Below are 26223 nucleotides of genomic sequence, written 5' to 3'. Positions count from 1 at the left end.
GATGGGATTTTGTTATACATCAGAATGAAAGCCAAAATCTTTTGCAAAGATGCCATTCTGTCAGAACGTCTTTTTCAAGATCAAGGCCTGGGAAAGAGACGTGTGTATATGTTTACCTGGATAGTGAGGGCACTTGACACTTGACATGGGAAATCCAGGTATAGCTACCAGCTCTGTTTTCTGTAAAGTGATTTAGGACAGAAGTAGGAAACCTTTTCTGGTTGCAGATCAGAATAAGCCTTCCCAAGTCAGAGGCAGGCAGGCAGATGGTTGCTAGGATCTGGCCACCCCCACCCCCACTTGTCTTCATGCCTGTGTGGGGAGAGAAGCCCCTACTGCTGAATGCCAATGAAGCCCTACATCTGTTGGCCAGATCCTTTGGTTCTGCAGCCACCTCCTGATCTAGACTGATAAGCAGATGCAGGCAGAGCAAAGCCTGGGTCTCCTGTATCCCAGGTTATTATATGTAAGACCCTCTCTCAAGTAATTTCTATGAAGAAATACATTGCCCCAAAACACTTTGGCTAAGTTTCATCGTGTTGAAAATGTTTGGCCCAATTCTAATTTTCAGGTTGTAGGTTGAATTAGCATGATTGACATTGAGTAAAGCCCCACATTCCTATAATGGTAGCTTCTGAACTGTGTATGCTAGGAAAATCAACTCAGGAGAATTCAGAGCAGGGGTGGGCAAAATACAGCTTGTGGGCCAGATCCAGCCTGCCAGACGCTTCCATCCGGCTTGCAGAGCCCCTCCATAAAATGAAAAAATTATCATGGGCCCTGGCCCTTGCTGCCGTCTGAGAGCCAGTGCCTACATGCAGGAGGTGTGGCTCCAATTGATAAGCAACCGCCCCCCACCCCAGCCTGGTCCAACCTGCGCCCAGCCCCAAGGTAGGGGGTGTTAGAGACAAGAAACTTCTGCCTGGCAGAGACTTTTGCCTGGCGACTCCATGGCTGTTTCCCAGCCCTCCCTCCCTGCAAGACAGGACATCCAGGTAAGGGCCCCACTGGGCTGGGGCCAGAGACTCCTACTGAAGGAAAGGGGAGAAGAGCTCAGGAGCTCTGTACTATAGGGCTCAGTGGGGCTGGCCGTGCATGCTACCACCATGTGCAACTGGGGACTTGGGCAGGAACGGAGGAACTATGCACTATGGGGCCAGTTGGGGCTGGCTAGCATCCTGATCACACATACTGCCAGGGACTCAGGTGGGAGCTGTGTGCTATGGGGTATGTGGGCTGGCTCTGCATGCTGCTACCTTGTATGGCTGGGGACTTAGGCACAGCATGGAGTTGTGTATTACGGGACCAAGTGTGGCTAGCCCTAGACACTGCTGCTGGGGACTTGGGTGGGAGCGCAGGGAGCTGCGTGCTATGGGACTGGGCAGCCCTGATCACTGCGACAGCATGTGGCTTGGGGAGTCGCACACTTTACGGACTCTCAGGACCCCCACCGACACCCTCCCACCCTGCCACACACAGCCATTCCCTCCCACCCCCACTATACCCACATCCATATTCTCCCACACCCCACTACACACCCCCAACCATACCCATACACATACCCACTCCCTCTCATCTACCCCCTCACTCCAACCATACACCCACACCTTCCCACAGGCCTCACACCCCAGCCACACCCCCCCACATACACCCACACTCCCCACCCTTCCCTATACATATACCCACACACCCCACCTACCATACCCTCATCCCACACACACCCATTCCCCAATCATATACTCCCCCAACTACACAACCCATACACCTCACATGGTATACCCCCTTACCCCTCCACAATATACAAGAATAAGATTGTAATTTGAGCTATTATGCAATTACCTCTATATATACTATGCAAACACACAAATTAGGATTAAAATATTTTTTTTAAATAAAATTTTACAATGTTATCGTAGGGGATTAGTATCTTTCCCCCCTCCTCCCAAAAGGAGTACTGCCAGGGCAAGGGGAGGGACTTCAGGTGGCAAATGTCAGGGGTGTTGGGTGAAACTTGTGGTCCCAAGATGATGGCTGGGGGCGGGGAACCTGTCAAGGGGCAGGGCTACCCTTGCAGCCCTCAACAGCTCACCAAAAGTCATTAAATGGCCCTCCAGCCAAAATAATTGCCCACCTCTCACTTAGAGAGTGTGTTGGGATTGCCTTTAGATAGGTCATCCAGACTGCTAGATGGTACAGATTGGCATAATGCTACTGAAGCCAACAGAATCACATGCAGGTACAGCAGGGGAACATATAGCCTCTTATCTGTTTTTTTTCTAGATGTCATGTGTACAGCCACATTTCTGACTATGATGCAGATTTGATCCTATTTTTTTTCTGACTCTGAGTTTTGGATTCACTAACAAAAAGACAAAACATACCACACATAACCCGGCATGGACTGTAGATCATGAGCATCATCTTGATTAGTCTAGTTTTCCCTTTATCTTTCCTTTTTAGCCAAACTATTACTCCTCCTTTGTTTATTTTTGGCAACCTAACTTAGTCACTAAAACTTGGAACAAGCCTCTTTACATTTTAGTTGGGTTTTATTGCCAGTTCTCTATTCCATACTTTCCATGGAAAATACTCAAAGCAAGTTCTACATAATCAACTCCTTTTTGCCCTGGAGGACTCTTAAGATGGAAGAGGAGCTGTCATTTTCCTGGACCAGCATAGACGTAATGGGATCAGCTGCATTATCAACTCTCTGCAGCCAGATTTAGGAACAAGTAAGGGGGAAACATAACAATGCTGGGTTCATAAGGGAACACAGAGATTTTTCCTTAAAAAAAAAGTTCCCTCATGAACTTTTTTTTTGACCAAAGTGAGAGTTGAAGCAAGCTTGTGTGTTATCGCTCATGGCGTTATCCTTCAGGCCATTTGCATTTCCAGTGATACAGGTTATATACATCCTAACTTCTTCTGTACCTTGGTCTAGGAGTAGGAATTTACACAAGCGGTGAGCAGAGGCTATACTTGGCTCCTACTGAAGGTAAGTGGTGCTTGATTTCAGTGGGGAAAGAGTTATGTCAATGCCAAGTATTTCTGAAGACTCTATGCTATGAATGACAATGTCCTTTTCTACTAGGAGAAGAGTTAGAATGAAAATTAGTACAAGCTTGAGAGGAAACCCCAAGTCCTAAGATTGTTCTCAGCCCAGTACGCTACTGTCCTGACCTTTGGCCAGGAGAAGGAGAATGGTTTCATTGTTTGTTAACTCTCTAATTCTAATGTCCTTACTACATTACTTTTTGAACTTCCTATGACAGAGAACAATGCTCAAGAGAATGTAAAGATACTGGGCTTGAGTTGTCACCCAGCCCTCCTCAGGCAAGAACTACCAGCTCCTCTGGAAAGCAATGCTAAGGTTCCTTTGCTTCTGCAATATCAAGCACCTGGAGACCTTTTTCTTACTTAACCAGCATGAAGTGCAAGGATGTTTACATCAGAAAGTGCAGTAGCTTTTTCCTGTCAAGCTTCTGAGGGACACAATGACACATGAAAAGGATAACTGCTTAGCCTACTGAGAAATCTCTTGTTTTCATGGATGTCCTTCCACCAGGGATATCCTTTGGATCCCACAGCAAATGGCAGATATACAACAATGATCCACCAGCTCTGCCATGCAAATGACAAGAGCTTCTGGAGTTCTGGAGGTTCTCGCTGATTGTTTCTGGATGCACAGAAATACAAGGAAGTCAGACCTTGTTCTCTGTCTTGTACCTCCTGTAGGCGATGACCGGGCATAGAAAAAGATTCATTTCCCTATGTTGTTTCAGTGCTCTTAGTTAGTTATTGTGGAGAAACTGAAAAAGTCTAAAAGGAGAGGTGCATTTCTAAACCTATAATATATCTGGCTGCATAAGAAACTCAATGACTTTCTACCCCATCATATATTTATTTTACAGGTGACTGGTAGCGGGTGCACAGAGGTGCACGTGCCCCCCTGACTGACACTGATGCCGTTGGTAGGGCTGGTGCCCCCCCCAACAGGGCCGCCGCCACCGGTGGCTTCTGCAAGTGGTCCCCCAGATTCAGGAAGCACCAGTTACTCATGATTTATTTCATTTGCCAGCTCCAAATTAAGGCTGAGTAGCTTTGGGTTTGTTTTTTTTTTAGCTTTTCATTGATAAATGCAGACTTAGGTTGTTCAGAAGATCATTTAACAAAATGGTTTAAATAAAATACAAATCCTAAAATAACAATAGTGAAAAAATCTAAACATTTCATTGTGGCATGTTGAATCAAAATGTTCTGGTTTTTAAATTGTCAGTAATGTTTCATTTCTAAATGTACTTTAATCATGAACAGAAATTTCAAAAACTGAAAACATTTGGAAGTTAAATGAAAGAAATGATCAAACAAATTGCTTGGATCAAATAATATATTTTGTTCTACTCAAAGGGTTTTTTTGGTTTTTTCAGGTAGTTGAATTTAAAACAATCATTTTAGTCCTAGGAAAAAAATTCATATTCGATTTTCAAACTGCAGTTGAACCAAAAAGTCAGTTATTCATACAAATATATTCAACATATCTTTTCTCTCACTGTATAATGGTTTAGCTTACTGTCTGAGTTTATTCACCCTGAAATTGCTTTGCATCACTGTCATGTTCTGTCCTTTATTTAAGTTTGTGAAGATTATGGGGAGAAAGTTAACAGGAAAGATTTTTTTGTAACCAATCTTACAGTCTTGACTCACTCATAATTCTTATCAGCTCCAACAAAAGTTTTGTCTCTGAAAGCACTACAAGTCCTGGCTCTACGGAGGTGTCATAGTGTCCTACCGTACAGAATTCACCGCTTCTAAAGTAAGAACGGTAAGAAAGAAGGATTTTCTGTGTTGTTTTGACATTTCTGGTAGCCCCAGAAATAGTTTGGGTGGTTGTTGATACATGAGATGGTATATGAAGGTCAGCAAGCCTCATAAAGACATACTGAGCAATGCCATGGAGACAGCCATCCATGAAGAAGCCAACCACTGAAAATGAAGTTGGCATGGAAATACAATGGGCTGAGGCTACAAGTTGCTGGCCCAGATGTATCTAATACAGGAATCAAGCCTGAGGAGGCTTTTACTTTTAGAGGCTAAGAATAAATACATGCATCAGTGGAAGCATAGAGACTGACATCAGGTTTTAAAAAACCAAACAGCCCACTCAGCATACTGGTAACCTAAATGTCAGCAGAACTCCCTTGGGTTACTGCTAAGCCAAAGAAGTTGGTGGTTTAGCATGTCCATGCACCAAAAGGTATTCACTGATGATTGGTCTAAATCTGCTTACTTGAGGCTTTTCAAGAGATACCACCTAATTAATCCAATCAATTACCCAAGTGAAAGGGTCCTTTTGTTAGCTTTTTAAGCGGGGGTCCTGGCAAAATAGACGTTGCTTCTTAAATACATTCTCCCATCCATTAACTCTAATTGGTCCATTAAGATAAAATTAATTGTTGTGTGCCACTGAAAAGCCCATATTAAGGCAGCTTTACATTAAACCCCCATGGGTCTCATGAAAGTAGAGTTCTTGCAGGATAATTAAAAGTGTACTGTATGCTATAAATAACTTTGTTGGATTGCACCACAAACCATCAACCATTGGATTAGATTTGTAACAACAACAAAAAGCAATTGCATTTTTAATGCTATAGGATCTATGCTCCATATCATTAAGCATTGAAGCAAAAAGAATTCTGGAAAGCCCTGGAACGGTAATGTCTATTAATCTCAGCAACAGGACTCAGCTTGGGGGTGTGAGGGAGATGATGCATCCCTAAGCCATCCTGTGACAGGGACAGAACTAGCAATTTCAATCTCTAATTGCACCAAGTGATCACTCTCTCCTCATCTTCCTGCCCACAGTAGGTGCTTAGTGACGAGTCCCTTTTCTGTGGTGCTGAGAACTATTTAATTTCATTTATTTCACCTAGCAGGTTCATAACTTCTGCCCTATACTCATCATCCAAAACCTTATTCGCTTCCTATTAATGAAACTGGTGGAGGGTAGTTTCTTGTTCTATGTATGAATAGAGTGGGTGCCAAGAAAGCTAGTCACAGGATAACAATAAATCTTGTCAGCCATTACCGAGCAAGACATGACTCCCAGGAAATTAAGAACTGAACTCCATGGAGCGAGCCGTATTCATACCTCCTACTTCCATGTTATGGGTGATAGGGCAGGGTGAGTGGTAGACATCAGTTGGTGTTCTTGTTTCAATCATAAAGGGTCTCTTTGGAAGAAGTCCAATTTATAAGAAAAACGGCATCAAATTAGAACTTGTGACAATTTATCAGATTGCTAGGAGGGCTAATGGAGCAGGTTTGTTCATGAACAGAAGTACCATTGAGCCAATAAGAAATCAATTTTATTCATAAAAACATGGCGTGGCTCCTAAATGGCTGTACTTGAGTGAATGTGCTCAGGGTGCTCTCTGATTGGCTAACAAACATGCTGGCTTTCTGCACTGGGCTGAATTTTATACCTTCAGATCATTAGAACGCAACACAGACTATTGCATTTCATCTTTGAGACTCTCTTGCTGTTGCATTCAAATAGCTGCTAGTTGCTTCAAATTCACAATACATCCAGGTTTTGCATTTCCCTCTTGCAAACCCCTGATCTATGTGCAACACGATTTGTAACCTCTTAAAGTGTATCATTGTTTGAAATGTACTACCACAAAACTAAAATTCTGCAGTGGTGGTTAGTAGTTTGGAAGTTCTACCCCCTGATAAAGGCTGTGGTTTGAGTTTATGTTTTAACTCCCTCTACGCTGATTCTGGTCCATGACAGGTCTGTTGTATCATAGGCATCATCTCACAGTACGGTTCTGAAGCCTATGCCTAATTATGTGTTTAAATAATACGCTATGGATTACAATGGGTACCTACACACTGAAAACTAGGTGTGTGTCTGAGTACTGTGCTCAGCTGGGATCCATCTTGAAGTCTACCACTTCAGGAGACCAGCATTTTTCTACCTTGTCAGCACTAACATGTGTGAGCAGACTCTAGTAGTCTTATGACTCACACCTGCTAATGTGTCAACCAGTATAGAGCATGTATCAGGCAACAGATCTTCTCTGAATATGGTACACATGAATAAATGCAGAAAATACAAAGCTGGATCAGATGAGGGCTGGCTGAGTCTAATGGTACTCTTTCATTTCATTCCATTTCCTGCTTCTTTTACTTTTTTTTCATTCTCCTTGCCTGTGCTCGGTCATTTAATTTGTTTCCTATTCTCAGTTCTGACTTGACTGTAATTCAAGCATGAAATATTTCCCCTTCAAAGATGGGTGCAAAGCTCTCTTTGAATTATGCTCTAAAGATGTAAAATTTAATCTAAGTTTTATTAAAAATAAGGGCATGTGGGTAGGATCCCAACCTCTGTAATGTTGCAAAGGAATCCAGGAGAGTTGGAAAAGAGCAACCTGCAAGCACAATCTTGACTAGCTGAAAAGCAAATGCCAGTACATGTAGTTAAACCCTCGAAGAATTTTGACAAGAAGTTTGTGAAAATGTAAATAGGCGGTTATCTCCAAACTACCACCTATTTACATTGTCACAGTCTTCTTGTCACACTTTCAGCTTCTCTTCTACCTTGCAGAACTCAGAAGCACATCAGCAGAGACTCCCAATGCCTGAAGAAGGGTGTTTGTGTCCGAAACCTTGCAAAGAACTTGTTTCCAACTACTTAGTTGGTCTAATAAAAGATACCACATCTACCCAAAGAACCTTGCCTGTTTTAGTTTGGTTTTTCACCCAAAAAATAGAAACACATTTGGTTTTCCATTTTTTTTAAAGAAAAAAATAAAGTTCCGTCAGCATTAATTTTTTCCACAGACCTACTCATTTTGTCAGAATAGTCATTTTTCAGTGCAAATAGACTGGTTTAACATTGTTTTAACTGTTATTAAATCCAGTGTTCTAACCCCAAACACTCCCACACTGTACAATTTTGGCTGTACCACTGAGGTCCTCATCCAAAGATGATTGAAATTAATGGAAAAAATTAGGCTCTTTAGACCTCTGCTTCACGTGCTTTCTTGATGGGATAATAATCATCAAAACACTAATAAAGCATTTCTAATCACACTTACTTTCTTCATAGGTGTCTTGGGTATCACATCTAGTCCGTATGCTGCTTTGACAAACAAATGTCATAAGCCCTCCTCTGATTACTACTGTTTTAAAAGTTTGGCCACTAAGGAGGGAAGGCGGCCTGGGTTTTGAGTTCAGATGGACCATTATCTGAAGTGAATGTTATTTAATTTTTGGTGCATTCACTCTGCTTACTTTAATTAAAGAGACTTGTTCATGTTGAATGGTACAAACTTGCTGCCTTGACTTGAAACCCAAGACTTGAACAGATGTTGGGAGGAGTTCTGACAGGTCAGGATAGAGATCCAAGACTGGAAAAGCAGGAGAAGAGTGAAATGGATTATGAGAAACTAGCATAGCATTTCTCACGGAGTGTGTCTACATGTGCATTAGATATGGGAGCAGTTTACTTGTGAGTAAATGCTTCTGGGCAGGAGTCCACATGTGCAGGGAAGTGGGAGCAGATTTGCTGCTAATGGCAGTAAACTGCTCCTGTGTCCTAGGGCCCTGCAATGGACCCCTGCTGCCATCAAGGGAAGCTCTACGCTCCCCCTGGATGCTAGCCCAGAGACTGGCAGGGAGCACTGGGCCAGGGAACTGCTGTCTCCTGGCCAGGGCTTAGACATTGTTCCCTGCCCCAAGAGGGCTGCCTGCTGCTGAGACAAGGACAATGTCCTCCTGCCCCAGCATCAGGGAGCTCCTGGCCCTGGCTCCCCAATTGGGGGAAGGGGACTTGGGAAGAGCTGCAGGGTGGGGCAGCTCCCAGCCCCCTGCCTTGATCTGCCAGTGGGGCACCTAGTAGCGAGCCCCTGGCTCGGCGGGGATTCCTCACCTAGCCAGGGGCTTGTTGCTAGCTGGCCCACTGGTGAATCAGGGCAGTGGACTGGAGACTTTCCAAGCCCTGTACCTCAATTGCCTGATTGGGGCATGGGGCTGGGACCTGCCCTTGACCAGGAGACTTCCCAATCCCCACTCCATGATCATGGGGTCGGGGCTGGAGAACCTGTTCCCCATTCAGTTCTGTGATATATGGAGCTGGGCAGGGAAAGGCTCCCAGCCCCCACCAACAGGGAGCTCCTAGTGCCAGCTCTGTAGTTGTAGGGCCAGTGCTGGGAGATAAGGATTTCGCAGGTCCCTGCTCCTCGATCATGATCTCAGAGTGGGGGGATTGGTGCTCCCTGCTGTCAGGGCAGGGGGACATAGTCCCTACCTGGGCTCTGGTAGTGGAGCCTACCCTAGCAACAGGCAGCTCCTGGGGCCAGAGAGTAATCTCTTGCACCCTGCTGGCCGGCTGACTGAGAGCAGATTTGCTCCCAGTCAGGCATCTACATGAGTGCTACTGTGCAGTAACTAATCACAAGTAAATTTGCTACTTGCAGGTAGCAAATTTACTCATGATTAGCAAAGTCTGCAGCGCAGTAAGCATGTGCATATGTAGATGCACACTTTTACAGTGCAGTAAACTTTGCTACTGTGCAGTAAAATGTCTTGTGTGGATGCCCCCACTGAATCTAGCTCTAGCATCCTCCTTGCCCACTTGAAGAAGAGGAGGGAAAATAAACAAGGACACCCTATTTTTGTAATGTACTGTATGTTATATGACTTGCCTTCCTCCTAATTATTTTAATCATAAAAAAATGATTGCTGGCAACAATTGTCATCTGCAAGCCCATATGGGATGTTGTATCTTTTTTAATGAACCCCACAAACTTACATGTCAGGTGAATTTTAGAGCATTATGCTGGAAACAACTCTAAAACCATTTGTTCCCAGCTTTATATTTCTTCCTTTTTACCTTCTCAGTGCAGTAACTTTCCTTTCTTTCTTTCATTATAATGACCATCCTTAGTACACCCAAACTGCTCAAATATAGCTCAAATGCTCAGGCACCCAAAAAGCCATACCATAACAGCTGTGTAGGAGTGTTTCCTTACAGAATTATGCATGTATCTGACTAATCTGTAAACCCTCCAACCATCCAAGCTTATGATATCCTTGAGTGAAATTTCTTTGCTTTCTGGCTTTACTTTGTATTTGCAGTCACTCTAATTCTATCCACATGATAATCTGCATGGTGGAAAGAGAACTATTTTCCTGAAAAATCCAGACTAGAGATTAAGAGTTGGATCAAATCATCTCTTAGATTAGATTTGGTGATAAGACTCAGTCTCTTTCTTTTAGCGTCCTTTTGTATGGCGTGAAAGGAGGGCAAGAATGTCAGGAGAACATGCAAACAGATCTAAGACTGGGGTTTATGAATTACCTGGCTTGTAGGAATGACACAAGGCACTTAGCTACTTGTTCCTCTCCTAGACATCACCATTTCCACTAGGCAGAGACAATTTAGTATCTGGTAGCAGCATCCTCATTAATGCAGGAGTACACTTCCTTTGATTTCTCTGTCAGCTCAATACTTTTTACCTCCAGATTATAGGAGGGGCCATGGTACTTACAGACAGGGTAGTGGAGTGGCTCTTCAGGAGCCCTTAATTCTAGTCCTGATTCTGTTACAGGAAACTGGTAATGTGAATGAGGCATGTCACCTCTGTGCCTCAGTTTCTCCATCTCTAAAATGGCAACTGTGATCCCTATTTGCTCTGCAAAGCACTTGAAGCTCTGGGGACGAAAAGTGCTAGATTACAGCACAAGGCTTCAGGTTTGTTTAGAGCAAAAATCGAGGTCCTAAGAGACAAAATCCTCCTCTTACCTAATTTGTCATTCCTATAGGACTCTATGGACATTTTAACTGGGTAGGTAGGATGTGTGTAATTACACACATTATGGAAGGTTTTGTGAAGTGAAGCTGAGTGCTGTTATAGAGGACAAAATTGGAGCCCCTAAGCTCCACACCTCTCTGTTGACTTTTACCCAGGCTCAAATTCACTTCTTCTGTTGACTTCTAACAGCCCTCTCAAGTGCACCAAGCACTTTATAATAGGAGCCATAAAAAAGTTCAGGTCTTTTAGAGCAGGAAACAAGCAACCATCATCTTGTTAGAGCTGCCCATTTTTAATTCCCAGATCTCGACAACAGTAACATTTCCAGTATAAATTGGGTCCAGGGGCACTTTTAGGAAGCTGCTTATGAAGCTGCAGCATCGACCAGCCTTCAAGCACAGTCTCTTTTGTCCTTGTTTCCTTGTGAAGGACAATCTCCCACCACACAGATGCCAGATAATTGCAGGGCTGAAGCATGCTCTCTGCCCACCCCTGACTACAGAGGGGTTATCTCCCTCTGTTCAAACTCTGAGCAGCTGGAAATCCTGCATTAACTGCTATCACCTTCTAAGTCCCAGCGGCATTTCAGACAACTCTAAAGAAAACAGAAATAAGGACATGACTCATGTCAAAGCTGTCCATGGCTCTCACCAGGGCTTTAAACTGGAAGCTGTGTGGCCTGTTGGTTTGGTTTGGGGAACGCTATAGGATGGCTGGCTCTAAATTGCAACTGGGTGAACCTCAATAAATGCGTTTTGAAACCCCCTCTTCCTCCCCTGCTGAAACTTCAGCAGCTGATTGAAGTCTCCTGAGTTTTTCTTGTCCTGTCACTTTTGTGTCCTTTTCCTTCAATGAATCCAAACAGAACCATATCTGTACACCCTCGCCTGCCTGGAGCTAACCTTCCTTGCAGTACAAGAAGACATACTTTTATGTACAGAGCTTCCATTCATTTCCACAAACTAGCTTTGGTAGTTTGCAGTGCTTTCCTGGCTGAATTCTATGTTCTGGGACACCCAACCGAATAAAATGCCAGGATTATATATTTAGCGTCAGAGTGTCCTTTCTTGCTAGTTGTGTAGTTGTGTCAGCTTAGTATCTAAGCACTCCACAATCTCTAATGCATTTACCTTTACATGGACTTCAGGGGGGTGGAAAACTCAGGTGCAAAGAGACCACATGTTTTGTACAGCAAGTCTGGCAGAGGCAGGAATTGAACTCTTGCCCCTTGAATCACTAATATAACACTACCCCAATTCCCCTGGAATCAGCCTGTCTAACTGACTGCTAGCCTCTCAAATTTCAGGGCAGCACATGCTATCCCCTTGGCTATCCATTGTGTTAGCTCCTCGTGGCCTACGTTATCCTTGCTCAGTCTGTACACTAGTATGGGGTGTTCCAAGGACGCAACGTCAATGCTAAGCTATGAGAAGTTGCAACAGAAAACAGCATTGGAGAGAACTAAGCAGGACACTAAGAGTATGTCCATACTGGCCAACTATGGCACTAGGCAATGCCATGTTGAGATATACCATGCTTACCCTGCCCATGCTCCTTCCCAGTTACAGATAGTATAGCCACTTTACAGTGGTGTTGTTGTGTGTGCCAGTAAGCTCTGGTGTATATCTATAGCATGCAGCAGCTCATTAATACAGCTCCTATACTGCCAGTTCAGCTGGTAGCATATACACAGCAGGTATGGCATGGCTCTGCTTGGTACTGCTGCATGCTATAGATATACACCAGAGGAGAGGAGCTGGACAGCTACCCCTGATGTCACTGCCACATAGTAGAAATGCTTCTAGGGCTGAGAAACAATGGATGTAAACTGTAAAATGTCATGTCGGCCCATGTGATAAAGGGAAAACACAGTACACAGGGACTGTTTGCAGGACACAGGTCGGGCAGTGGAGTTTAAAAGTCACAGAGAGAAAGAATTCATTAGCAAGTACATATGTACTAAAAGACCACTGAAATCAATCTTTAGCACATTACTTGATAAGCTTCTTGAGAATTTAACAGCAGCTACTTTAAGGACCAACTTTTCCTTAAAGGGTCTAGGCTTTATTTCTCACAATGAGGCAATTTACCTCCTAATTAACATAATTACTACCCAGGTGAGGGGCTTATCCTATAAAAAAGGGCATCCTCCATGTTGCAAAGTTTTCTTCAAGCACTGCATACAGACACATGCAAGCTAGGCAGACTTTGTCAGTAAAGAAAATGACTAAAAGAGGCAGAGAAATCAGCTTTAGTTTATACCGGTGGGGTGAAGTTGTGCTAGTTCTCTGAGCAAGAAGGGAAGAAAATTTGGGGGGAGCTTACTGTTTATTTCCACTGTGAATGGGAGTGATGGGATGAGGGAAGCAAGGTGGATCTTGAGCTTGAAAGTACAACTTGGTTCCAGCCTCAGTGGCTTTTAAACCAGTAGAGCAGAAACATAAGAAGTGAGTAACCCCATGTGTTAATATTTAGCTGGGCTTTTTGTTTCTTTGTGTAGCTTGGCTTCCTTGTACCTCAGCTTGCCCAGCTGGAAAACTAAAGACTCCTCTAGAAACCAGATTCCCTGTCTAAGGTGACCCTTCCTGGGAAGTGGCTCTCAAATGCAAATCTCCAGGGCTGTGACATAAACCCCCTTGTTTTGGCTGCTGACTTGGGGTCTGTGATTCTTCCTTGTTTACCACTGCTGTCTCCTTGCTTTGGCTAAAGTCATGAACCAAGTGGGGTCTTTTAATACCAAAGTTAATGCTCTTCCACAATCTGCTCAGTCAAGGCTTGGGGCTGGTTCAGGTGTTTCAGGTGATTGCTTACTTGCCTCCAGCCCAGGCACTGGAAGCCCCAAGCTGGATTTCCAGTGCAATTCTCTCATGTGGCTCCATAGCCACAGCCATTTTTACTGAAAGCCAAACCTTCGGGTCTGCCAATGGAACTTCTTTGTCAGCCACATGTACACAAGCCTCTTTCAAATACTAAGCTCTTGTCTTTTCTCCTTGCCCCATCTGATATCAGTTTACCAAGGATCCCAGCCTATAGCAGTCCCTCATGATCAGTAGTATGCTATCAGCTAAGTGATGATAATCTCCCTTTGGGTAAACCCTGCTCTCTGCCATAGCCAGTGTGCCCTTGCCAAGTGGAACTGATGCAGTTTCCCTGTGAAGAAGTAGGGGTGGGAATGAGGGAAGTCTAAGATATCCACACCTGGAAGAGGCTGGTCCCAGCAAATTCACAGCCATTCTTCTCCTGGCCTCGGTCAATAGTGTAGCAGATATAACAACCACTACTGTCTGGGATGCATTATCTTTTCTTCCCCACCACTGCAGAGATGCCCAGGGAGCAGCCCAGCCACTTAGCTGTGTGGCATGATACAGGGTTTGGCTTTTAAAATGACTTTCTCCATTACCTTAGAGACAGTAGCAAGATGGAGCAAATATATGTCACACCTAGGAGGCTGTGGGGTCAAACACAAGGCACCTGTACTTGCTAGAGGACTTGGTTCTCCAGGGTGATCATCAGTATTGAGTTTTCAGGCAGCAGTAAAACCACTTCAACATAGAGAGAACTGGGTTCAAGTACAAGCCTTGCTACTGAGCTGCTGGGGCAGGAGAAACAGAGATAATTTGCTACCACCTGTTTCCTTTACTCAGATTGCAATGCATATTATCTGGGATATAGGACCCTCTTTCTCCAGGATTTCACAGTTTAATATTAATAATAAAAGAAAAAAGACTATATGGATGGGAGACATTAATTTACTGGGAAACAATGACAGAACTCCAGATATGATGTAGGCACTTGAAAGTAGCATATGGTTTGACCTGTTGCTCCAGAGAGAGCCACACATAGTACCCCTGACTGAATCAGGGTGTGAAAATCTCTTCTCAATATCAGATCTCCTGATCACCTTAACTCCCAGTGCTTAAGGGAGATTAACTCTGATTAAGTTTTTCCAGTGATACAGATCATGCATAAACTATGATCTTTTCCACTGTTCACCAGAGTAAAGTAGCCAGATTCCATATTAACAAAATACCTTTTCATTTAATAGAGAAAGGAGGCCTTTTGCCTTTGTCTCCACCTTCACCTTTAAGGATAATAGCCTCCTGAGAGACTTTGCATTTAGTGCTCTTCAGAGCTATATAGTGCAGCCAGCCCTTTGGGTTAGCAGGGGTCATACAGATGAACTCATGTCATGCTGAGTGTCTGCTCCTTTCCCTTGTGTGACCACTTCCCTTCCTCATGCACAAACCAGTCTATATGCTATATTCAATCAGTTAAAGGAAAAGGAGGAGAAAGTGTCTCCAGCATACCCAGTTTGGCAGGTGGAGGAATGTTCTCTGTTTTTATATTGTCTAAAGGTAAAATGAACCCTTTGAGGAAGAGAATGTAATGCTATTTTTAATATCTGCATATGCTTCCTTCTATAATCAACAGTGGGAAACAGGACCATATTGTGATCTTCATGATGTCAGGGTAAATCCAGGCATCCAGAAGGATTTGAATTAGTCTCACAGCATTTAAATGTGAAGAATCCTTAGAAAGAGATCTGTTACATTTGCTAAATACCCTTTATGGAAACCTTTTACAGCTGTGTTGTATTCTTGGAAGGAGTTTAGCTGTGTACATTGAAAGCTGCTACAGTAAAACCGACTGTACTCCTGTAATGTTATTGTTCTTTTCCTAACTGGGGAAGAGAGCTGTTTATAGGCCACTGCAGCAGCTATATTTACTTGACTGACAGCCTGAATGTACGAGCAGCAAGCTGCCAAAAACACTTTGAGAGAGAAGTTTCAAAGGCTAGCAATGAGGAAAGCACTTACATACGATAGATACATTGCACATGTTCAAAGGCAGGCTCTGTTTTAAAAGCCTCCATCTATCATGCTCGGGGGATTAAATTTGTGCTAAGGGCATTTGATCTATTTTAAAAGTTAAATGGATGTGTTTCAAATGCCTCGCTAATTAAAAAAGAAAGAGAGAAGAAAGTGACAATGTAAATCTGATTTATTAGGTTAATTTAGAAACTCCAGACATTGCATCCCAAGTCTTTAACTCCACTTCAGTCAGTGCAGCTACATGTGGGACTACTTTGGCTCACTCTGCTGGCTTTAGGCAGCCCTACAGTCACAAATCAATGCAAAGACCTGCACATTCACAGGTGCCTGTGTCCTGATATGCCTTTGATCTCCTGGATGTGCCTAACTGATCTGATCAATGGGCAAGATTCATGCACTGACTCAATATTTTTCTGGGGTCCCCATTCAGCATCACCTAACTCTAAGCACATGAGTCGATTAGATCAAGAATAGGGCTGAATTTGGGGAAAGTGCAAAAAAGTGAGCATAATGTCATTCTCATATTTGCTTCAGGTACTTCCTGACTGTCATCTCTCCATCTAGATACCACTTGCAGTATCTGAGTATCTCTGCCTTGTCACTTTTTTGACCTAAATGCTCTCGAAAATGTGTTTTCTAGGGAAATTCAGTCAAGAAGCTGTCTTGCATGTTATACATATAAAAGAATTACATGCCTCTTGTGAGTATACAAGTAACAATAATTCCCTGTGCATGCACTATTAATCTCACGATCTGTACAATTTCATTGTGTTCCTTGCTCCATTTCAATATACAAGCAGTGACCATCTTTTACTGAGTTTTGCCATTTCAGTGTGTCCATTGCTTGCACTGAAACATCCATGGCAAGTACTATCTCTATTTTCGCATTAGTTTTCACACACTGAATTTAGTTACTATACTACATCTCTGAACTGTGTGATTTTTATCTCCTATAACAAATGTGCTGCCAATTTCAAGGAACAGCAAGGAAAACTGAAGATGCAATCTCCTGATTTCCTGGCTTTAATGGTCAAAGCTCACCCCTGACTTCTATGTGGTGAAAATTTACCATGGTAATTTTTAAATTTATCCCAACTACTGTCAGAGCAACTTAAGCTGTGTATTTTGGTGTAAATTTCATCCTTGAAGTATATTTGTGTGCTTGATTTATCTGTTAGCCTTTCTCAGTGTCAGTGACAGAAGGAAAGGGAGTAAGAGTCTGTTGGATGCTCCAGGGCATTAAAAATGAGATATAGAAACAATCACTCAGATTTGAATCTATCTTCAGACAGTAGCAACTAACCATTGTTTCCATTGGATGACTCTTGGGTGACCTCTGTGAAATGGCCCATTGCATAATAGCAAGTGTCTGCACTACAAAACCAGCATCTTAAGGGGCGCTAGCGGGTAGTAACTCTGATAGACTGCAAAACAAGTCAGAGGAATAAATACATACACCTTGGGTGTGTCTACACAAGACACTTACTGTGCCTAATAACACTACGTAGTAGAGCATCACAGCACAAACTGTGCTAACAGCCAACTGCGCAGTGTTACTAGGCTAATGCACAGTAAGTGTCACTAATTCACCATGTACTGGTGCTAATGCGCAGTAACTTTAGAGCTGCGCATTTAGTTAGTCCTTTATTAAGGAAGTAGTAAACTAAATGTGCAGTATCTAAGGAGCATTAATGAATGTGTAGACATGCTCCTTGGAGATTACAGTACCTTCTTATCCCATTGGTCACTGTTCCCTAGGTGCAGAGAAGAGGAGGAAACTTGACTTTCCATTGTCCAGCATGCACCTGTTCTTATTGCTAATGGGTTTCCCTCTCTAAGGCAATCAATTTTGTGCACACTGCCATTTGAAGGAAAAAAGATCTCCTTTGGAAATGAATTAATAGTGAAGAATTCAATAACAGCAAGTTCTTTTTAGCTGTTAAAACCAAAAATTCCTATTTTTATTTAATCTTAAAAAAAAATGTTATTTATATGCTGCATACACCATAGCAACTCTATCTAGTATATAATGCTATTATCTAGCACTTAAAACAACAAAGAAACCAACTTTGATCTAAGACCAAATGAGCTGACAGAGCCCTGGTGTCTTTTGTGTGTACAGCATATATGATCAATTCCTGGTTGAGCTAGATGATCTCTTGACGTCCCTTCCAGCCCTACTTCTCACCTATGAGATTAAAAAGACAAAAGAATACAGCATAACAAGCGTGTGCCGTCTGTATTCCTGGGAAAAATCCATAAGAAATTTCTTAGTGCGCAGTGGCAGCATGTGGGCTGTAGGTGCTTTGCAAAATTAAGTCTTATCCAATCTAAGCACTCAGAAAATTTCCCAAGCCACTCTGAGGCACCTGCATTCACCTTAAGGCCAATATATGGATTTATACCCAGACTAAAATTTGTCGGTTGTTCTTACTTTTTGGGTAAGTGAGTTACTTTTGGGGTGAGTGATTCATATTTAAGATATTTAATATGCTACCAGGTAAGCAAGCAGACCTGACTCACTTCCATAAGTTAGAAAGGAAGACGGTTTTAATCCAGACTGTCCCATCAATGGAACAATATTTGGTCTTCTGAACTCTCATGTGTTTTGAGATCTACCGGGAAATACTAAGGTCCCTGGAACATCTCCGTAGAGGTCCAGGGACTCCATATTGCTACCAGGCAAAACAACAATTCTCAGGAATCGAGTTGCACATGATGCCTCTGGATGGCCAGTCACCTGACAAAGGTTCATTGCATGTGGGATCCTTTGAAGCTTATGGGCAGACAGCACCTAAGGATGGCACCTAAGGAGATGGCAGTCCCCCTTCTGTGGGAACCTGAACCCTGAAGGTGGGACCACACTGTGAAGCAGATGGCTTCCTTTTGCTTACCTCATTTTTTTCAAAACTAGTAGCAGAGGGAACCACTGAGGCCTATGCCAGGTGATACACTCTGATAACAGGAAAGCTATGAGGACTATTCAAGACTCTCAGTGTCACCATCTTTGTGACATTGCTACAGAAATACACCAGGGTGTTTCTCTGGAAGGTAGTGGGAGTATGACTAATCACAGCCTAGGAAATGAGTGTTTGCTGCACCACTTTCCCCTCTCCAAGATAGAAGGTTCCTTTTGAACCATTATCACAGCACACTGAGCATGGCTTAATGAAGGGCTCTGAGGCATGCAGTGAAATGGGTCTTTAAAAGGCACTGCCAATGCAGGTCATGTTTCTAAACCAGCTGGGTCTTTAAGTAGCTGTGAATGGACGTAGCTGCATGAGCCTCAGTGGAACTGCCTTGATTCATGCTACCTAAGAATGTACTACAGAGCAGGGACAAGAAGGTGTTATCAGACTGTATTTTTGGCCTGAGCAATCAGTTTACCTCAATTTGCAGTTTCAAAGGCATGTCCACAAATGAAAAAGCACTAGACAACAAAAGTGTGAAAAAGCACTAGACAGCAAAGTTTGAGTTTTATGCTTCTAAGCTGCACAGAGCAGGGAAGTCTCATGACCAGGGCCTTTTGAGGCTTCGAGTCTCTCACTCCACTTACAGACAACTATATTTTTCACTATAGAGTACTAATGACAATACATATGGTTGTATCAGATTTTAATTATTAATACCCACACAGCTAAATTTTGGGGATCTAAGATAACTGCCCTTAAGGGGGCAATATTCCCTCTCCTCTCCTGGCAACTGTAATTGTAACATAAGACGGATTTCGAGCATACTTTCATTATTGGACTCTTTCTATAAATTGGATTGCTTCTAATTAAAAAATATTGGTTTTAAATCTACTCCACATGGTCTTTCTCTTAAGCAAGAAAATTAAAAAGTGAATCTTCTCATCTGTCAATTTCAATAAATTCCCATCCCCCCCTCGATCGCAGGCATTAGGAATGCGGTGGTTTCTGGATTATTATCATTTTATAGCATTTTCAAATTCTGTTCATTGAAACTTAATGAAAGATTTGTGCTGGTTAATTCATCAAATGCATTTGATTTTAGGACTCTACAGGCACATGCTAAATACCAATACCATCTAAATGAGTATAGTGAAGATAGAAAGTGCCTATATTCAAGCCACATGTGTTTACAAGGGGATAAGTCATGGCATTCATGATCTCAGATGGCTGAAAAAAGCTTTATGACACAAGTGAATAAGGAATTTGTTAACAGCATTACAAGATGCTGTTGTAGGGTCATTTATGACATGAGTCCATATCTTGAAGTTCTGAATCCACTAAAGTCCCCCTTTAAAAAGCACTATATTAACAATGATTGTACTAGTTGCCGATGTCTGTATTTAGATGTACATGCATACTTACTCACACACGTGTGCTTAGGCATTATATATAATGATGTTATTTTTATATTAGACCCGTACTTCTAATCCTCACATTATGTAATTGAACTGCATTGTTACCCATGTTTTAACTTAAGCAGGATCTTTTTCTGTGTGGTGCAGTACTAAGCACACTGATGAAGCTCAGTAAATAAAAAAACAGCAGCTTACTACCAACAAACACGTCTCTGCTCCTGAAACAGTTTTAGATTAATAAGTGCTATTCAGGAAGGTCCAAACTTCATTTCTTTCCTACCAGAAGAAACTGCATGCATAACAAGTGGCAGACTGAAATATCATGTACAAGCTTTAACCTTGAGACTTCCTGAACCAGTTTTGATTGGCTTTCCCCTAGAAACAACATGCTTCCACAGGAAGTTCATAAATGTGTCTAAGTCACAGCAATTTACATAGTTTAATATTTTTAACTTTTAAAGAACAACCTGAAATGGGTGGCTTGTCACCGACGCAAACAAATGGTCAGGTTTTCATAAGCAAACATCATTTTTTCTCAGTGCAAACTGAACTGTTGAAAGGAAAGTGAGTGGTCATTAAGATTCTACTAATCTGGTCTTTCCTAGACAGCTTATAAAGTGGCTTCTCCGTACTCGGTATGAACTTGAACCATCCTCTGTTCTCAAACCATAGTCAAACTTTAACATTCTGGATCCAAATTCTGTAGTTAGCCTCTACCTACAAAGAGCTGAACAAAAAGCCTACACCTACAGAGCTTCATGGAAGTTTGGATCCAGAGCTGAACAATATCACTTACACCCATCACCATCCTTAGAAAGACAAACCAGTGCACACCCCTTCCTTTTTTACTAGATCAGAGTCTGGGGAACTGCCTACTTCAGGTGCAATAAATGAATACTCTTTCCTTTACTGAGTCGGCAAGAACCAATGAGAGTTGTATGAAATGCTCACTATCAAAGGTGAAATGCAGATACAAGGAAGAGATGGCTGATAACATGTCATGAAAAAGCAAAATATGAAACACTCAAAGGGAAAGAACAACAAGGACATGAAAAGCTTGGTTGGAAGCTTTTAATCTATTTCACACCACTCTAGAAATTCACCCCAGACTTTGTTAATGACATCTGGATTTTCATCTGGTTTCCCCTGCTATGTATTCTATATAGTCAATGGGATATCTTCCTTTTGTGTACACTTGTACACCCCAAGTTATAAAATGATACCAGGTTATAAAATGATTGTAGGGAGGTTATGAGGGAATAATAGTGTAAAGGTGTTGGTCACACCAGTGTTACTACGAAGAGACCTTGGAAGTGTACATTTTCTTTTTTGCAAATGACCTAATAGAGTAGAGAGAGATGAAAACTGCATTATTGATGTTAGCCACGCATGCAGTGCCAGACAAAACTATTTATATAATTAAGTCAGAAGTCAGAAGCTCTGTCAAGGATTCATTATGAAAGGCTTTACAGCAACTTTGAAAATTAATAGACTAGTCAGATTAGTTCATGGTATGCTTGGGAACTTTAGTTTGTATTTAATTGCTGTACTTTGAAAGGTAAATTAAGAATGCATTGTTGCCTGGGGAAATTGACAAGCACAATGAAATGAAAGTGGAGATTCTAGGACCCAGTAAAGCAGATTTGGATCTGTAGTAAATTGTATTTAAAAAAGAGCACAGAAACATTACTCATTAAAAAGAAAGACAAAGAAAAGATCCACTAAAGTAAAACAGTCCTTTTGAAGGAACATTGTTCGATTTATATCTTCTACTTAGAAGATCCAGTTCCACTCCACTTCTTAATAGGTGTTTACAAATAGAGTTTCAATACATATTCATTTAGAGTTTTTTTCACTGATAATGGCTTATCTTGTATTCCTCCAATTTCTCTGCTGAAACCACTTCCTGAGTAAAAGGGGATAAGCCAACAAAATGGAAGATCTGCCTACGACATCTAACAGGAAGTCTTGCCTATTTGGTCAAGATTAGCAGGTCTTACATAAGAATTTATTACAGTACCTTTCTGTTTCCTGGTCTGTGGTTTGCTGCTTGTTCTCAAAGCCTGTGAAGCTGCTCATATCCACATAGCCGTCGTTTTCATTAGCAGCAGATAATGCCCTGCTGGGATCTTCGAAAAATTCAGTAAAAGTTCCTGCCCTGGTGGGTCTTCGGGGAGGAATCTGTATATTTTCGTAATCTGAGCTCATAGCGGGAATGTTCTCATAGTCAGAAGTATCAGCATTGGGAAATGAAATAGACCTAGGCTTAGTTAAGGGGAGTGGCATGAAAGGTGGTCGAGATCGATCCTCAAAAGACTCCACTCTCGACACGCTCCGGCTAAAGGATTTGGGTGTCCCTTTCCTTTTACCGTCCTTGTAGAAAAGAATGGTAGTAGGAGATTCGGAAGCCCGCAGCTTTCCAGCATGTGATTTTAGCTGAGGTGAACTGCTCAGGCTCCTTCTGTCCAGTTCCAAAACTCTCGCAGGTCCATGATAGCTAGACTCTGAGGAAGACCTTGAAGAGGAAACATTAACATCAACGTGGACCTTATTTTCTGTTTTCTTCTTGAATTTGAGGGTGAGGAACCTCTTAAAAGATGATTTCTTTTTCTTGGAGTACTTATCAGGAGATTCGTTTTCTATTAATAGTGAGGGGGAACTTTTAGTGATTGGCTTCTTCGTGATACAAGCTAGTTCAAAAGGAGGTGGTATATCAACAACTGAGGATGGGGTAGATACACCACTTGATGACAAGAGGTGATTTCTCTGGGAAAAGCTACCTGAGGAACTAATTACACAAGGCAAAGACAGGTTATCTTCTGTCCTCTTTATTCTACTATCATCCAACATAGAGCCATCGGTTTCTCTGTAAACAGACCCTGGCATATCTCTACCTTCTACTGAGTAAGACCGAGGGTATAAAATAAAGCGCCTTGACTTAGCTGGCAGTGCCCTGTTGGCTTCTATTTGTTTTCCTTCCACCGTTAGTAAGTTATTACTTAAATCTTTAGTCACTGAGTCATTGTTTGAAGATGGCAAGTCAGTATCTGGCCCAGATTCTTCTGGAACAGTTTCTGGCACATAGCCAGGCATTTTCCCAGAGAGGGATCTTGTTCTAGTGACAATATTCTTCCGATCAATTGAGAGCAAGCTGTTTTCAGGGTCTAGTTCTTCTCTCTTGCTGTGATCATATGGAATATCTGCTCCATCACGTGGGTTTTCAGTTTCTGCTGGCAACACATAAGGGTCATCTAGAGAATCATAAATTGTTTCTCTCTCTTCTGATTCCTCCGGCACAACAACTACTTCAGGAATTAGTAAACTCTCACCAGGCTCATGCTCACTCTCACAATCTGCTTCAGCTTTGCTTTGATCACATTCATCTAAGTCCGTCTCAGCTGGTACTTGTTCAGGCAGATTTGAGTCATTTTCTTCAAGGCTGTCGTGATTCTCCTTGCTGCCTTCAAGCAGCTGATCATCTGATTCACAGACTCCAATAGTATTGTCACCACACTCTTCCACAAATACATCTGGTGTAGACTCTGTTTCCAGCTCTGGCTCATATCCTGACTCTGGAAGTGTTTGAGAATGGGAGAGTCGGTTACCATCATTCAAAAAAGTCTCTTCCTTTTCAGGAGTCTCATCTGAGTTTTCTCGGGGAGTTTCAATATCCTCCTCATTGCAGTCATTCTCAAAAGGAACAATTTGACAACTATCATCATTTTCTACCTTCAGCATTTCTTCTTCCCCTTTCTCGGAGTCTTCACTTGCTTCACATGCTGGCTCTGATGTTTCTTCCTCACTTTTCATCTCAGTAGTTTGGTAACCATCATCTATGTTTTCTTCCTTTTCCACAGTTGTTTCACTGTCATTATCTAGAACTACTTCCTCTCCTTCCACTGCAGCTTCTTTGCTGGCTCCTTCCAAATCCTCTTCCGCATCAGGCTCATCTTCAGTTATTTCTAATCCAACATCTGTTTCTCCATCAACCTCATCAGGAAGTGTATCAGGACTTGCACAGCCATCATCTACTAATTCCTCTTCCGTAGCCAAGACCAATTCTGCATTATCATCCAGCTCATCATTGTTGGCTGGACTGACTTCTGGATCAGGATTTGATACTTCTTCTTCTAAAGTTTGGGACAGCTCAGCTTCCTGCTCCTCTTCTCCTAGTGGTTCACAACTTGGAATTGACTCATCTACATCTACATCTACAGGTGTTAAAATAATATCTTGGCAGATACTGCCCTCCAAGTCCTCTCTATTTAAAATCTTATCACTTTCAAGATTATACTCATTATTGTCCTTCACTATATCCTGGTTATTAAAAGCGTCTTCATCCTCACCTGCCAAATACGTTTCGGTTTCATCAGGATCGGTTATGCTGTCTACTTCTTCTTCTTCTTCTTCTTCCATATTCTTAGAAGCATCCTCTTCTACATCAGGTGTGGCTGAAGACATTTGACAAATTGCTTCGGGCTCATTACAGTCTCCAGTGTCTGTTAATTCATCTGACTCCGGTTCTACTGGTTCATCCCTATCTGAACAGCTGTTGCCCTGTGCTTCAGTTATCTCTGGATCGCAGATCTCCTCATCATTCATAGTGCTGTTATCTTCTTCCTCTGCCATTTCTGGAGTTTCTAATGTCTCATTCTCTGCAGACGGCTTGAAGCTCTGGTCATGCTCGGGATCCAGATCATCACAGTCTTTCCCTGTTAGCCGATCTTCAGGAACCACAATGTATTCATCATCAGCCTCTGAGTCCTGGCACTCAGTACTGTGCTGATTTCCTTCATACAACTCTCCATCAGAACATATCAGCTTTCCATTTGTGCACTTATTTAAGTTATTGTTGGTGTAGACACTAGCTCTCCCCTCAGTGTCGGCTGAGAGTTTTGGCTTGGGAGCAATGGGTGGTTTTGGACCCCTAGACATAGAGTTTGGATTATGAAGAACATCAGATCTCGTCAGCGAAGGAGAAAATTTGGGGACAGCTACTGGAGACAGATGACCGATAATCTTTGGTTTTGGTGCTAGTGGTGGTTTTGTGAATTCTGGAAGAGAGAGAGAAAAGCCACATTAGCCACTTGCCATCTTTGATTTCATTTTAAATCAAGGAACCAGACCACCAGAGAATTCACAATTTACTTCACTCATGACGGTAGCTTTTAACTAGAGATGTAGTCCAGACAAGGAGCCCACCCCAGGGAGGAAAATGGTGGCAGAGGAAGCACATGGACTACAACACTCTAGAGGCACAATGGCCACCCAAGTGAATTAAGTGTATGTTGAACTGACACACTTCAGTTCAAGAATGCCAAGACATTTTGTTTCAACAGTACGTTTTCTATCAGCCCCTCATTTGGATCCACTTGCAGCCTAAGCAACTGTAGCAACACTTTTCATATACACCGGAGACAGCAAACCAGACCTAACCCTCAACAACGTTTCTTTCAGCAGCAAATAAATAAAAAAAAAAGTTTCATTCAGCCTTGTAAAACTAACATAGACATTTACCACCCAAGGTATGAAATCTGTTCTCCCCCCTCCACCTTTACTGTGATGATGGGGGATAATGAAGTGATAATGAAAATTAAGTGATATTTTACCTGCTAGCCAACTAATTTAATCACCAGGTTGAGAAGAATTATAAAGGCTTATTTATATGTAAAAAAGCTGAGCTATAATACACTGAATGATATGTTTGTGCCCAGCATACTTAATTTAAATGGAGAGAGCCATTTAAATTGGTGTCTGATTAAACTGAAGATCCAAAGTGTATAATTTCTTTAGCTGTCTCATACTTCTGGGGAGAGTGAGGGAAACTGTTAAGAGACTGACTTCTTTCCTTCATAACCAAGCAGGACTGGACTGGAATTCTTGGCCTAGACTGGAGAGGCTTCTTCTCTCATGATCTCTCTACTGCTCCATGTTTTAATTGTAAGAAGCAAGATAGAGTGCACTGATTCCTTCACTCAGCACTATAATGTTTTGCTCAAAAGTGTAAGATTTCATTTGGCTCTGATATTTTTCTGTTTCCAGTGCCTGAAGCAAATATTCTGTGTCTTAAAATAGCTATATAAAAATCCTGAAATGCCTGCATACGCAAACAACAAATCCCACATGAGGTTTTAGATGAGATGTAGTGTGTGGTGTCTATTCAAAGCAAACCTCTGATACCAAACATAAGCCAAAATACCAAATGGTTGCAGATGTACTTAACTTGTAGGAAGAAGGTTTTCTT

At 42.2% G+C, this 26223-nt stretch overlaps 1 protein-coding gene across 3 annotated transcripts in view; it reads right to left on the bottom strand.

The window, feature by feature from the left end:
* The window catches only part of FGD5 (FYVE, RhoGEF and PH domain containing 5), a 149686-nt gene that overhangs the window by 114173 nt on the left and 9290 nt on the right, over window positions 1-26223 (bottom strand). For all 3 annotated transcript variants that reach the window (XM_090022683.1, XM_090022685.1, XM_090022684.1), the window contains exon 2: window positions 22000-25033. In XM_090022683.1, coding sequence (XP_089878809.1) covers window positions 22000-25033 — 3034 coding nt within the window. The remainder of the gene's footprint in view (window positions 1-21999; window positions 25034-26223) is intronic.

Source organism: Crocodylus siamensis, chromosome 11, assembly GCF_052110815.1.
Source record: "Crocodylus siamensis isolate JL-2025a chromosome 11, ASM5211081v1, whole genome shotgun sequence".
NCBI lineage: Eukaryota > Metazoa > Chordata > Crocodylia > Crocodylidae > Crocodylus > Crocodylus siamensis.
The sequence above is the reverse complement of the archived record's forward strand: the minus strand, read 5'-3'. Positions and strand labels throughout refer to the sequence as shown.